Source organism: Hyperolius riggenbachi, chromosome 4 (genome assembly GCF_040937935.1).
Source record: "Hyperolius riggenbachi isolate aHypRig1 chromosome 4, aHypRig1.pri, whole genome shotgun sequence".
NCBI lineage: Eukaryota > Metazoa > Chordata > Amphibia > Anura > Hyperoliidae > Hyperolius > Hyperolius riggenbachi.
The window spans coordinates 414,323,261-414,339,206 of NC_090649.1; the positions used below are offsets into that span (position 1 = coordinate 414,323,261).

The 15,946-nt window shown below is 49.6% G+C and overlaps 1 protein-coding gene across 1 annotated transcript in view; it reads left to right on the top strand.

Annotated features, from left to right (window-relative positions):
• Positions 1-15,946, top strand: part of LOC137504243 (protocadherin Fat 4-like) — a 162,106-nt gene that overhangs the window by 131,230 nt on the left and 14,930 nt on the right. Inside the window, exon 36 of the mRNA XM_068232389.1 lies at positions 1,286-1,393. Coding sequence (XP_068088490.1) covers positions 1,286-1,393 — 108 coding nt within the window. The remainder of the gene's footprint in view (positions 1-1,285; positions 1,394-15,946) is intronic.

The following is a 15,946-nucleotide window of genomic DNA, read 5'->3' on the forward strand; positions in this document are numbered from 1 at the left end:
CCTTATAGTTGAGTTGAAAAATATGCAAGGTGAGATCATTCATGAGATACATTTTGTGAATAAATCCCACAGACCCCTCCCACTTCAGCACACTTTTCCTAATGTGGTTCCAAGTTAGTGGTTCCGAGTCCTGCAGCAGGTCGGGTACCTGTGAGTCAGACATGGGCCCGATTAAAAAGAATGGGCATGAGAGCAAGCTGCTTGCAGGCCATAAACTTGCTATTAAAGAACCACATCAATGAAAAAAGTAAGCAGTTAAAATCTTTGGACTAGGTTTTGGACTAGTCCTCTCCTGATGAAAGGGGGGGGGGGGGGGGGGGGTGAGGGGGGAGTTGGGTGTTATCAGGGTTTTCTTGGTTTTTAAAATAATTTTCTCAATGGCAGTTTCTAAGGGCCCTTTTACACCTAATGCGTTAGTATGCGTTAGTACGCATTTTACCATAGCAGTGCATTGTGAAAAAGATTTCAGGTAAATCGCGTATAGTGGGAACTGTGCCATAATAAAACTTGGGCATCACTTTGAAAATCAGTTTTTTTTCAGTTATAACTAAGAGCAACTGATTAAGTGTAAAAGGGCCCTCAGTCTAATTGTCTAACTGAAAAAATTGTGTGCAAGTGAGTAGGGAGGCAGGCTGGTATCTAACTATTTTGGCATTTAAACTTCTGTTTGATAACAAAGAAAAGCATGAGAATCCCCCGTGAGGCGATGGACTAATCCAAAACCGGTTCTGTCAGATTATAACTGCTTACTTTTTTTAGCTCGAGTAGTCCTTTACGGTTGGGTACAGTGTCGTGGAGGTCAGGTATAGCAGTAGGAGGTCTCCCTTCCCCTGTGCTGCAGAACTGGCATTGGAGCAGGCAGTTATAGTTATACCTGTCCTTGCAGCCTATGGGCCCACTAACCATCAAGATCAGCAGGATGCCAGGCAACTGGTATTGTGTAAAAGGAAATAAATATGGCAGCCTCAATATCCCTCAAACTTCAGGTTTCCTTTATTGGAATGTGTAGTAGCAAAAGTATATAGAAGCTTCCTGAAGTGTAACATTCCTATTATCAATTTAAGATTCTATAGGGCACATCAGCCATGTCAGTTCATTCAACTCCCAACAAAAAGATAAATATGGTTTGAGCTTTTCAGCATTGCGGTGTTATCAGGATTATTGTATCAGCCAAAAAAAGGGGTTTTGCTTCTATTTACTTTTTATGAGAGCTGCCCATGCATTTGCATATATAATGCAATCAGTTTGCTATTCTGAAGCCCTTTTTGTTATTATTTTTTACTAGATTCAAGAAATCAAGCAATGAAGCGGATGAAGAAACAGGCTCACAAACATCTGAAGACAGCTCTGACAATAACACACAGATATTTAAAAATGGCGATGAAAATAAGAGGTGAGGTTTGAAGTCTCCAAGATTTGTAAAACTATATATGCAACTAGGGCACCCTCAGGGAGAGTGACTGCATCCAGAGTGCAGGGCCGGATTTCTCAAAAAAGGCTTGTGCAGCAAATGGGGAACAACACATTGAAGGGGTGATCAGCTGGCCATGGGAGCTGTAAATGGAAGAGAGAGGTGGCAGTACAGGGATGCTACTTGTGAACGAGTGAACTGCTCAAACAATGGGAGGGGAGCGCCGTTGCTGAAGTGACTCACCTGTTGCCAGGGCGATGTCTCTATTCAGGATTGGGTGGGGGGCACATTAAAAGCACATTGAAAACAACAACAAAAAATCATATTTTACACTGTATGTCCATATTGAAAGTTGTCTGAAAGAAAATCATGTATCCACTTTCACCATGTTTAACACAGGACTCAACTTGCAAACAAATTCAACATACAAGCAATCTCCCAGAACAGAACCTGTTTGTAAGTAGGGGGCCGCCTGTAATGTTAATGATCTTCTCTGTTTGATTTGAATATTGTTAATCAATAACAAACTGTTCCCTCTGCTTACACCCGGCTCACAGTATGGCTGTTTTTTGTGTACCAGCTATATATATAATAGACTAAGTGCCTCAACCTTCAAACAAGAAGAAGAAGTACTTTGCATGAGAAAATTTATGCGTGCTCAAACACCAAGTTTAAGGCCTCTTTTCCACGGACTGTTGAGCTGTGTGCTCAGCAAGCAGTTACCAGGCAGCAGTGAGCAGATACCAGGCAGCAGCAAGCAGTTATCAGGCAGCAGTGAGCAGATACCAGGCAGCAACAAGCAGTTACCAGGCAGCAACAAGCAGTTACCAGGCAGCAGTGAGCAGATACCAGGCAGCAACAAGCAGTTACCAGGCAGCAGCAAGCAGTTACCAGGCAGCAGTGAGCAGATACCAGGCAGCAGCAAGCAGTTACCAGGCAGCAGCAAGCAGTTACCAGGCAGCAGTGAGCAGATACCAGGCAGCAACAAGCAGTTACCAGGCAGCAACAAGCAGTTACCAGGCAGCAGTGAGCAGATACCAGGCAGCAACAAGCAGTTACCAGGCAGCAACAAGCAGTTACCAGACAGCAGTGAGCAGATACCAGGCAGCAGCAAGCAGTTACCAGGCAGCAGCAAGCAGTTACCAGGCAGCAGCAAGCAATTACCAGGCAGCAGCAAGCAGTTACCAGGCAGCAGCGAGCAGTTACCAGGCAGCAGTGAGCAGTTGTGAGAGTTTGAGAGCCACCTCACCACTGCTAGGGCAGTACTGGTTTTTGCTGGGATGCGCTGGTTATGGACTGTCCCGTACAGTGCGGGGCAATGTTCGGTACTGTTGCTCCGTTACATGGACTGTTCCGCACTGTACTGCCGTGACGCACTGAGTTATGGACTGTTCTGCACTGTACTGCTGTGATGCACTGGGTTATAGACTGTTCTGCACTGTACTGCTGTGATGCACTGGGTTATGGACTGTTCTGCACTGGGTTATGGACTGTTCTGCACTGTACTGCTGTGATGCACTGGGTTATGGACTGTTCTGCACTGTACTGCTGTGATGCACTGGATTATGGTCTGTCCTGCACTGTACTGTTGGGATGCACTGAGTTATGGACTGTTCTGTACTGGTACCGCTCCAATATACTGATGTATGGACTGTTCTTGCACTGTTATTGCTGCGGTGCACGGAGTATGGTCGGTTCTGCACTGTATTGCTGTGTCGCACTGTTATTGCTGCAATGCACTGATTTATGGACTGTTTTGCATTGTATTGCTGCGATGCACTAATTTATGGACTGTTCTGTATTGTATTGCTGCGTTGAACTGTTTATGGACTGTCCTGCACTGTACTGCTGCAATGGACTGTTCTGCACTGTACTGCTGTGATGCACTGAGATATGGACTGCTCTGCACTGTTTCTGTGGGTACCAGTGAGTTGCATTAGCGTACAAGCTTAGCCCTGCGCTGCAGCCATGCCTCCCGCAACACCCCTATCCACTCGCATCACCTACACCAGGTCACAGCTACTTAGGTGGGAGCATGCCACAGCACTGCACCCAGAAAACAGGCTTCTGGCTGATTCTGTGTGGAGCCATGTTCAGAAACTAAAGGCCTCCCCGACAAAGACACACGCACGCAAGCGCCGGAGGGGATGCCAGGCAGGTGCCCGCGTGAGGTTGCAGAGGAAAGGCTTGAGGTCAGCTATACCAGCAATTCTCCTGGCAAACGTCAGATCCCTCCCAAACAAGCTAGAGGAGCTGCGGCTCCTGGAGGTAAAGAGGGGACTCGGCAGCAACACTCCAGTCATCTGTTTCACAGAAACGTGGCTCCACGACAACATCCCGGACAATGCCCTTCACCTTCCAGGCTACAACCTCATCCGAGCAGATCGCGACAGCACCCTCTCCGGAAAAAAGATGGGTGGCGGTGTCTGTTTCTACATCAGCCCTGCTTGGTGCTCCTTGCCAAAAAATGCTCACCAGATCTTGAACTCCTTCTGGTTAACTGCCGGCCGTTCTACTCTCCGAGAGAGTTCTCTTCCTATGTGCTTGTCGGTGTGTACATCCCACCCGATGCCGATGTCAAAACCGCCCTGCGCGACCTCAGCGACACTGTCACTCAATGGGAATCGTCCCTGCCAGACTCACTGTTCATCATTCTAGGGGATTTTAACAGGGCCAACCTCCGCCAAGAGCTTCCACGGTTCTATCAGCACATCACATGCCCCACTAGGAACGCGAACACTCTCGACCACTGCTACACGGTCTTGAGGGACGCCTACAAAGCCACCTCATGGGCACCACTAGGCGCATCTGACCACTGCCTCATCCACCTAATTCCCACCTACAGGAGGCGCCTGGAAGCGGCAAAACCGGTCCTTAAAACAACCAAAGTGTGGTCAAGCGAGGCCAAGCTACAACTTCAAGCCTGCTTTGACTGCACAGACTGGCAGGCCCTGGAAGCACCAAACCTGGATGAGTGGGCAGACAACGTGAGCTCGTACATCAGGTTCTGTGAGGCCTCCTGTATACCAACAAAAACTCACAAACTCTACCCAAATGACAAACCATGGTTCTCCAAGAAACTTCGACAACTGCGCAGAAGCAAGGAAGCCGCACACAAGTCTGGGAATCAGGAGGAGTACAGGAGGGCAAGAAACTTGCTTGACAGGGAACTGAGGATAGCAAAAAAGGGATACGCAGATAAGCTGAAGGAGGACCTCTCCTCAAATGACTCGCAAGCTGTTTGGCGTGGGCTCAAAGCTGCTACCAACTACAAGCTCCCTCCCCATAACGCAACTCCCAGCACTGAGCTGGCGGAAAACCTCAGCGGCTTCTACTGCAGGTTCGAGGAGAAGGAGGCCCCGGCGGGGCTCCTGAAGCTACATGGTCCCCCCACTTCACCCCATCCCTCAGCACCACCACTCCAAATCTCGGCTCCCCCGGCCATAAAGGAGTCAGATGTGGCGTGCCACCTGTCCAAGCTAAAGGCAAGGAAAGCCTCAGGCCCTGATGGGGTGTCGCCAGCCTGCCTGAAAACATGCGCACAGCAGCTTGCACCTATCCTGTCCTCCGTCTTCAACAAGTCCCTACAGTGTGGCAAAGTACCGGCGTGCTTCAAGAGGTCCACCATCATCCCTGTGCCCAAAAAGCAAGGCGCGTCCGACCTCAACAACTTCAGGCCTGTCGCCCTCACATCGGTCATAATGAAAACTTTTGAAAAGGCTGTCCTGCCCCTTCTTAAACAAAAAACAGAAACCCAGCTAGATCCATATCAATTTGCTTACAGGGCAAATAGGTCGACCGACGATGCCATTAACATCTGCCTGGAGCTTGTCAACAATCACCTTGACAAACCCAATTCATATGCCAGGGTCCTCCTCCTTAACACCATTAGCCCCCAGATACTAGAAGAGAATCTGGCTGAGCTCGGGATCCACCCCACACTTCAACTGTGGATCAAAGACTTTCTTACAAACAGATCTCAGGTGGTTAAGCTGGGCTCCACCTCCTCGCAACCAAGGACCACCAACACAGGGGCCCCTCAAGGCTGCGTCTTGTCACCATTCCTGTTCTCCCTTTACACGAACAATTGCAAATCCTTAGCAGACTCTGTCAAAGTAATCAAATTTGCAGATGATACCACCACAGTCGGCCTGATTTCCAACAATGACGAGCAGGCATACCGCCATCAGGTGGACAGGATCTGCCACTGGTGCAGGGAGAACAAGCTGGTCCTCAACAATGCAAAAACCGTTGAGATTATCATCGACTTTAGGAAGCATGCCCCCACTCCACCCCCACTGCACATTGGAGGAACGGTGGTGGAAAAAGTGTCCTGTGTCCGCCTCCTGGGCACCACCATCTCCAACACCCTGAAGTGGAAGGAAAACACTGTCTTCACCCAGAGGAAAGCTCAGCAGAGGCTCTACTTCCTTCGCCAACTGAAGAAGTTCGGCATGTCACAGAATCTCTTGACAAACTTCTATACCGCAACTATCGAATCCGTCCTCTGCTCCTCCATCCTTGTCTGGTATGCTGGCTCCACCGAAAGCGACAGATGCAAACTACAGAGGGTGATCAGGTCAGCAGAAAGGATCATAGGGAACACGCTCCCTGCCCTTGACCACCTCTACAATGCCAGGTTACGTTCCAGAGCATTGAAGATTGCAAATGATCCCTCTCACCCTGGCCACCAGTTTTTCAGTCAGCTCCCCTGGGGGCGGAGGTATCTGAGGTACCGGTCCATCTCCACTAAGACCACGAGACACAAAAATAGCTTCTTCCCCTCAGCCGTAAAGTTGCTGAACTCTACAAACGCTGCTCATTCTCTCCCCCCTCAGGTTGCCCCTTGCCCCCTCCAGGCCGATCTTCTACCTGCAACCCACATGGCTGGGGTAAATGTGCTATGTATATGTTTTGAAATGAAGTAATGTCCAAGATGTTCTATGTCTCTTATGTTTCTATGTAATGCCCTGCATCTATGTGCCAAACCCAATTCCGGGCACGATTCAGTCGTGCTTGGCGAAATAAAAGCGATTCTGATTCTGATTTCACTGCCTATTCACAGTCCATGGAAAAGAGGCCTTACCCTAGCAAGTCTGACATTGCAAATCTGGCCTAATTGGCTATTCATGAGGCAATGCTCATGCAAATGCATGCACAAACCAATACCACAAAGCAGTCACCCTGCTACATGCTACATTAGCACTATCCGGCTTAGTGCACACCAGAGCGGTTCGGCAGCGTTTTGCGATCCACTTGCGGCTGCGGATACGCTTGGGTAATGTATTTCAATGGGCTGGTGCACACCAGAGCGGGAGGCGTTTTGCTGAAACGCATACTCCCGAGGTGAGGCATTTTTTGGATTGCGGAAGCGTTTCTGCCTCCAATGTAAAGTATAGGAAAAACGCAAACCGCTCTGAAAAACGGCAGTTCAGAGCGGTTTTGCAGGCGTTTTTGTTACAGAAGCTGTTCAGTAACAGCTTTACTGTAACAATATATGAAATCTACTACACCAAAAACGCTTCACAAAACCGCAAAATGCTAGGTGAAATGCTACAGAAAAATAAGAAAAAGCGTTTCAAAATCTGCTAGCATTTTGCGGATCTGCTAGCAGTTTTTGGTGTGCTCCAGGCCTCCAGGAGCGCCACGGGGAGGATTCCCAATGCCCCCTTTTTATACAACTGGGGGGACCGCAGGGTCCCAGGCTCTCTCACTGCCTGGAAACCACAGCGGCACCCCGGAGGGGGAGGCTGGGTGGCGTGGACGACCCCCCCCCAAGTGTGGCCAGCGCCGGGGAGAGCCGTCTGCACCCACCTCCCAATATTAAAAACAGGCACTTACCTTAACGTCCAAATAGAGACAGACCGCTCTACCTCTGATACCTTTAGGCAAGGTGCTGGATGCCAGACAGCAAGACAGGAACACAGTGAAGATGAAATCCGCACACTCGCTGGTATAGTCCAAGGGTTTTTATTTGAATCCAACTTGCAAATACAGAAATTAGGCTGACATGTTTCGGATAAGATCCTTACTCATAGCCTGAAACACTGACATCTTGGTGGAGCATATATACTGTCAGGACCGCCCATAAGGGCGTGTATTCCTCCGCCCATGGGAGGAAAGCCCTGACTTAAATTTAAAGGCACAGATCAGAGTCTGCAAAAATATGTCCACCGATAGTACACGGGTCCAGAAGTCCAATGATGGCTCTATCAACTTCATAACTACATATAGCCAACAGTATGACAGGGTGGTGCAGGTCATCAAGAAATATATCCCTGTGCTATATGCGGATGATAAGCTACAACAAGTACTCCAACCAGGTTGTAGGTTCGCCTACAGAAAGGCCCCATTCCTGGGATCCACCCTCTCCCCCAGCCTCTTCCAGTCCTCTGCTGTTCCGGTGCGACATACTTGGTTGTCCACTACCGGATCGTACAGGTGTGGTTTCTCTTCCTGTAATTATTGTACTTACCATCATTCTTCACGTACTGTCTCATCCATGGCTAATCAGAGAAATTTCCCTTTACGCCAATTTATCAATTGTAACACAAAATCCGTTGTTTACGTGGTCACATGTACAATCTGCAGCCTGCAATATGTTGGCTGCACTACACGTTGTTTAAGACAAAGGATCTCTGAACATTTTAATGGGGCCTCGTGGAAAACGGATAATATTAGTAATGTGGCGAGACACATACCTCAGATATGGGCGGTCCTGACAGTATATATGCTCCACCAAGATGTCAGTGTTTCAGGCTATGAGTAAGGATCTTATCCGAAACATGTCAGCCTAATTTCTGTATTTGCAAGTTGGATTCAAATAAAAACCCTTGGACTATACCAGCGAGTGTGCGGATTTCATCTTCACTGTGTTACCTTAACGTCCATTGCGTTCTGCTACATGCGCATTAATTTGGGGGCACCACATGAGAAAGGAGAGAAGCATGGGTCACCCCGAGCTTTAGAGCTCAGGGCTGGCTCACATACAGCACTCCAGAGGGGGGGGGGGAGGACAGGCGCACTCACTCCAGGGTTCACACCACCGGAGCAAGCCATCCACCACCTGCCTCCAAAGGATACAAACTGCACAAAATGCTTTCCATGAGAAAATTAATGCGCATGTAGCAGAACCCAATGGATGTTAAGGTAAGTGGCTGTTTTTAATATTAGGAGGTGGGTGCGGACGGCTCTCCCCAGCGCTGGCCACGCTTGGGGGGGGGGGGGGGGGGGGCGGCTGCGCCACCCAGCCTCCCACTCCGGGGTGCCGCTGTGGTTCCCAGGCAGCGAGAGAGCACTTTGCAGTATTGGTTTTTTGACCCTGCATAGTTTGGCATGCGAAAGCAAATGCATATTTGCATGAGCATTGCCTCATGAATAGCCAATTAGGCCAGATTTGGAAAGCCAGACTTGCTAGGGTTAAACTTGGTGTTTGAGCATGCAAAATTTTTCTCATGGAAAGCATTTTTTGCAGTTGTATCCTTTGGAGAAGGTGGTGGATGGCTTGCTCTGGTGGTGTGAGCCCTGGAGTGAGTTGTCTGCGCCTGTCCTCCCCCCACCCCGGAGTGTTGTATGTGAGCCAGCCCTGAGCTCTAAAGCTCGGGGTGACCCATGCTTCACTCCTTTCTCATGTGGTGCCCCCAAGTTAATGTGCATGACCACACTTGGGGGGGGGGGGGGGGGGGGTGCAGCTGCGACACCCAGCCTCCCCCTCCGGGGTGCCGCTGTGGTTCCCAGGCAGTAAGAGAGCCTGGGACCCCGCAGTCCCCCAGTTGTATGGGGGCATTCGGAATCCTCCCCGTGGCGCTCCTGGATAGTGCTAATGTAGCATGAACTAATACCCGCAGGGCGATCGCTTTGCGGTATTGGTTTTTGGACCCTGCATAGTTTGGCATGCGAAAGCAAATGCATATTTGCATGAGCATTGCCTCATGAATAGCCAATTAGGCCGGATTTGCAAAGCCAGACTTGCTAGGGTTAAACTTGGTGTTTGAGCACGCATACATTTTCTCATGGAAAGCCTACTTCTTCTTGCTTCAAGGTTGAGGCACGTACTCTATTAGATAGATAGATGCGGCGTATGCTACGACGCGGGTTGGCTAGTTTTATATATACGATAAAGGAGAGAGCATTTGAATAGCTTTTATTCTTCAGCTGTACATAGGTGTAAACATACTGTGTTAAAGAGACACTGAAGCGAAAAAAAAAAATGATATTATGATTTGTATGTGTAGTACAGCTAAGAAAAAAACATTAAGATCAGATACATCAGTCTAATTGTTTCCAGTACAGGAAGAGTTGAGAAACTCCAGTTGTTATCTCTATGCAAAAAAGCCATTAAGCTCTCCGACTAAGTTAGTCGTGGAGAGGGCTGTTATCTGACTTTTATTATCTCAACTGTAAGTTAACTGTTTACTTTTCCTCTGCTAGAGGAGAGGTCATTACTTCACAGACTGCTCTGAAAGACTCATTTTGAATGCTGAGTGTTGTGTAATGTGCACATATTATAGAGTGATGCAATGTTAGAAAAAACACAATATACCTGAAAATAAAAGTATGAGAATAATGTCTTTGCTGCTAATCTTCTAGTAATTATTCATAGTACACAACCAATTCATTATATCATATTTTTTTTTTCGCTTCAGTGTCTCTTTAAGTGTGCAATGTAACTGCAGGATGAGCGGGCGGTGGGTGCCTGACGACCGTTTCACTCAAGGCAAGCTTCTTCCGAGGCAAAACTTCCACGCGATGTGTAGAGCGGCTGAGAAATTTAACCACTTGCCGACCGCACGCTTATGCCGTGCGTCGGCAAAGTGGCAGCTGCAGGACCAGCGACGCAGTACTGCGTCGCCAGCTGCAGGCTGATTAATCAGGAAGCAGCCGCTCGCGCGAGTGGCTGTTTCCTTTCAAATCACGGCGGGGGGCTCCGATGGCGGCTCGCAGGCTAAATGTAAACACAAGCGGAAATAATCCACTTTGTTTACATTGTACGGCGCTGCTGCGCAGCAGCGCCGTAAGGCAGATCGGCGATCCCCGGCCAATCAGCGGCCGGGGATCGCCGCCATGTGACAGGGGACGTCCTGTCACAGGCTGCACAGGACGGATAGCGTCCTGTGCAGCCCCGATCACCAGGGGGCCAGGTAGGAGAGGGGCTTTGAGGTGCCCCCCCCCCCCCGCCAGCCACACGCAGGCAGGAGAGATCGGACCCCCCCAGCACATCATCCCCCTAGTGGGGAAAAAAGGGGGGTGATCTGATCTCTCTGCCTGGTGTTTGATCTGTGCTGGGGGCTGTAGAGCCCACCCAGCACAGATCACATAATTCAATGCTGGTCCTTAAGGGGGGGGGGGGGGGGGGGGGGGTAAAGGGTGGGTCCTCAAGTGGTTAAAGAGAACCTTAACTGAGAGGGGTATGGATGTATACTTTTAAATAATGGCAGTTGCCTGGCAGCCTTTCTGATCTCTTTAGCAGTAGTGGCGGAATCACACACCTCAAACAAGCATGCATCTAATCCATTCCGTCTTCAGTCAGAGCACCTGATCTGCATGCTTGTTGAATGGCTGTGGCTAAAAGTATTAGAGACACAAGATCAGCAGGAGAGTCAGGCAACTAGTATTATTTTAAAGGGAAAAATCCATATCCCTCTCAGTTTAGGTTCCCTTTACCTGTGGGGGGCTGGGGGCGTGAACTTCCACCCGCTGCTCCTCCCCTTTATTGACATCAGTAGTATCTGAATCTCAACCCTGAAACAAGCCTGTCGTAAACCCAGTCAGACTTGAGTCAGAGCACCCCATATGTATGCTTTTCAGAGTCTATAGCAAAAAGTGTTTGCCCAGAGGGGGAACGCTATGAGGAGCAGAGGACACAGAGTACCATATGCAGTCTAACTACCTGGATATCGTTGGGCAGCCAGCACAGGCATGAACATTACAACATGAGTTATTAAAAATAGCTGTTAAGCCTTTATGTTTTATTTCATTTACGCCTATTGTTTGGATTCATCTGATCAGAAATGAATGTGGGAGATCTGTGCTGAAATGTACTACTAGTAACAATATCACATGGGCTTTTAATCCACTATGTTGTCTCCATTCTCTCTAATCTTCACTCTCCATAAACAGTTGTGTGCATGACTGAGCTGTCTTCACAGGTTTATGGTGAAGCAGGTCACTTCGGTGCTGGGACGGCCTGATAGCAGCACGGCTATAGTCTGTGAGCACACAGCTGTAATTAGGGTCCAGTGACAGCCAGGCCCTGAATTACATGTCTTGCCCCCCCCTCCCCCCCTTCCTGGGTTGCTACAACTCGGAGGGGAAATAGTATATCAAGTCGCCGGGAATTTCAGCGGCAGCAGGCTGAGCCGTCATTTGACCCCGACTTTTTGTATGTGGACACCTTTCTTTCCAGAAAAGATGATTTATCATTTACAGATTTAGGAAGCATCAATGTACTACAATACTGAAGCTGAAGCAACTGTTTCCTGGTTTGTTTTGTTACACAGAAATAATTTAGGCAAAGCAGCTGAAGAAGAGGTGAGCCTGCACTTCTCTGAAGACGGTGGTCAGGGGAGGACTGGCCCAGGGGGACGGGGGGCAATTGCCCCCCGGGCCGCCCAAATCTTAACTAATTAGGGCCAGCCGCTGCTATACGCAGTGGCAGCAGACATACCACAGGTGACAGGTTCGCAGTGGGGATCGCAACCTCGCGCGATATTTCCCGGCAAGTTGAAGTATCCAATCAGAGAAGGGGCTGAGGCGGCCGGCCGTGGTGTGCCCTTGTGCGTGGCTGCGCCTGCGGTGGATGTGAGCGGCACAAGGACACAAATAGCTTAGGTCCTCTCCGGCCCGGTGGGTTGACCCTGCTTGACTCCGCCCCCCGCCTGGAGCCATTGCCGCCCGCAACGTGCTGCTGTGCCTGCGGTGTCATCGGAGTGAGCTGTCTCACTCTTCAGCTTTCTGTGCTGAGGGGGCTGGGCGCCTGGAGCTGTGGCTACGAGTGGCTGGCTGGAGGAGTCGGACACAGTCCTCCCCTGTGCTGCTGTGCCTGAGGTGTCGTCGGAGTGAGCTGTCTCACTCCTCAGCTTTCTGTGCTGGGGGGGCCTGGAGCTGTGGCTACGAGTGGCTGGCTGGCTGTCCTGGCTGGAGGAGTCGGACACTCTGGGGGCTGGGAGTCGGAGATGCCACCTATAGCTGCTTGCTGCTGTGGAGGAGGAGGAGGTGTAGGACTGAGGAGACAGGAGGATAGAGGAGGTCGGGTCCAGGTTGCCAGAGGAGAAGGTGGTTTTTATAAATTTTGTTTCTGTACTTCTTCTCCCTTCTTGTCACTGAGTTACTCACACTTTGCTGCCTGCCTGCTACTGCTGTCAAATTCAATTCTCTGCCCAGGCCAGTGCCCTCTGAGGTTTTTTTTGTGTGATAATCATCCCCATTCTGACCCTGGCCTGAGGGGGAACGTTTTTTCTTCTTGTGGTGTGATTGGCGGCAGGGGAGGGGGGAGGCAGGCAGTTAGGCACTGCAGTCAGCCATTCGCTGCCGCTGCCTCCCAGTCCCCGGCGATGGCACCAGTCCGACCTGGATGTCGGCCTGTACTGCGCCTGTGCGAGCAGCACTGTCAATCACCGGCACGTGGACCGGAGTGTACTGCGCAGGCGCAGTAGTTCTGCGTCTGCACAGTACGCTCTGGTCCATGTGGCAGTGATTGACAGCGCCGCTCGCACAGGCGCAGTCGGCCTGACGTCATCGCCGGGGGCTGGGAGGCAGCGGCAGCGAACAGCTGACTGCAGAGCTGTGGCAAGGGACATGCTGGGAGCTTGGGGCTGGACGAGCCCTGGGTAAGTAGTACGTATTTTCATAAAAAAAAAAAAGCCTGATAACTCCTTTAAGGTTAGGCATCAGACACAGACAGGTAGATTGTGCGGAGAAATGGGGTTAGGCATCAGGTACAGTGTGTGTGTGTGTGTGTGTGTGTGTGTGTGTGTGTGTGTGTGTGTGTGTGCGTGCGTGCGTGCGTGCGTGCGTGCGTGCGTGCGTGCGTGCGTGCGTGCGTGCGCGCACAGGTGCGTCCTGCTCGCCCGTCCTCCACCGATATCTGCAGTATATGCACACAGGGAGATGTTGCTTGCTTGGCAGTTGGAAAAGGCTGTTATTTCCCACAATGCAATGAGGTTCACAGACAGCAAACTGTCAAGTCTGGAAGCAGGGAAACAAGGACAGGATGCAGAGACACAGGGGTTTTATTATATAGGATATTATATTCATTTCAGTTGGGAGGCTGATATTTTATAGTTTTTATGATACTAGAAATATTCTTTTTCTGGACAGTGACTGGATTCTTCTACCCAAGTGGGACTGGGATTTTCCCGCACTTCCTGGTGATTGCTGCTTTTGGGCATCTCCAGTTTTTATCCCATTGTCCACAATCACTATATTGGGCTCTTCAAGTCCGTGTGCTGAATCTTCAGGACATCCTCTCAGTATCTGCAGTACATGATATGTAGGCTGTTGCAGTCTTTAAAGAGACTCTGTAACATGAAAAAGATCCCCTGGGGGGTACTCACCTCGGGTGGGGGATCCTAATGAGGCTTCCCACGCCGTCCTCTGTCCCACGGGGGTCTCGCTGCAGCCCTCCGCGCAGCCGTGATGTAATATTTACCTTCCTGGCTCCTGCGCAGGCGCTCTGACGGCTGTCGGCTCCGAACTACACGGAAATACCCGATCGCCGTCGGGTCTGCTCTACTGCGCAGGCGCAAGTTTCCGGCGCCTGCGCAGTAGAGCGGACCCAACTGAGATCGGGTATTTCCGTGTAGTTCGGAGAGGAAAGCAGCCACAGCGCCCCCGCTGGAGCCAGCAAAGGTAAATATTGAAATTACAGTCGGGCCTGTCGCCGGCTGTTCAGAGGGCTGCAGCGAGACCCCCGTGGGACAGAGGACGGCGTGGGAAGCCTCATTAGGATCCGGAGGCTTCCCCCACCCGAGGTGAGTACCCCCCAGGGGATCTTTTTCATGTTACAGAGTCTCTTTAAAGACTGCAACAGCCTACATATCATGTACTGCAGATACTGAGAGGATGTCCTGAAGATTCAGCACACGGACTTGAAGAGCCCAATATAGTGATTGTGGACAATGGGATAAAAACTGGAGATGCCCAAAAGCAGCAATCACCAGGAAGTGCGGGAAAATCCCAGTCCCACTTGGGTAGAAGAATCCAGTCACTGTCCAGAAAAAGAATATTTCTAGTATCATAAAAACTATAAAATATCAGCCTCCCAACTGAAATGAATATAATATCCTATATAATAAAACCCCTGTGTCTCTGCATCCTGTCCTTGTTTCCCTGCTTCCAGACTTGACAGTTTGCTGTCTGTGAACCTCATTGCATTGTGGGAAATAACAGCCTTTTCCAACTGCCAAGCAAGCAACATCTCCCTGTGTGCATATACTGCAGATATCGGTGGAGGACGGGCGAGCAGGACGCACCTGTGCTCGCATTGCTGGGGGTGCGGAGTGCCCGTAGCCTAACGCCCATGTTTTAATGGGCCGGCTTTTTTTACTAGTATAATAATGTTGGACAAGGGGGCACCCAAACTCTAATAAAATTATAAAAAAACTGTTCAAAATGTGTTGGTCCTCTCTCCAAAGAAGTCACACTTTTTTACTTCCCCAAATGATGATCTTTATCAACACACTATACAATATGGTTCATTAGTCTAGCTTGCTTCCACAGGTCAATAATTGGTGAGTCTAGAGGGATGCTCCTGCTTCAAAAGCCGACACCAATTATTGACCTGTGGAAGCAAGCTAGACTAATGTCTGATTCACACTACAAGAGCTTTTTAAGCACTAGAAAGTTTAAAAGATCTTGCTCCAGTGTGAACACACACATAGGATAACATTAGCAAGAGCTTTTAAATTCTCAAAGCACTTAAAAAAGCTCTTGTAGTGTGAACGATCCCTGAGGGCTGGTTCACACAGACGCTTTTGCGGGCATTAAACCTGGTGTTTTGAGCGATGGCCAAAAGCGGCGCTTTTACGGATCGTGTGCCGTCCCATGCAAGTGAATGGGAGCGTTTAGTAGGATCTTTGCAGGCTTTCATGGAAGCCTGTCAGTAGATCCGAGTGTCTCGTCTTGTCTCAATAGCATCATGCAGCTTCTAGAAGTAGTTTGCTGTTGCTAGCGTTGCGTTTGAATGCCAGCAAAAGCCAATGAGAGCCAACTAAAGCCTGTATTTCCGCTTCCTGCAGACACAAATCCAAGGCCTTTCCTACAAAAGCATCCAAAAGCCCAGAAAACGCAACGCTCTCAAACACTACGCACTGAAAACCATTAAAAGCCTTCAAAACACATTAATAGCTTAGCTGTTAAATGCTGGCGTTCTTGAAAAAAGACGGCGTTTGAACAAGACGCTGAGCAGAAGCTCGACAGAAGCCCGTGTGAAACCAGCTCCAAGGGCCATATTTGTTCAAATTTTTCTTTACTGGGATATTTCAACAAGGGATACTGTTAGTATCAGGGTTATTTTAGTGTAAAAGTGAAGATTCC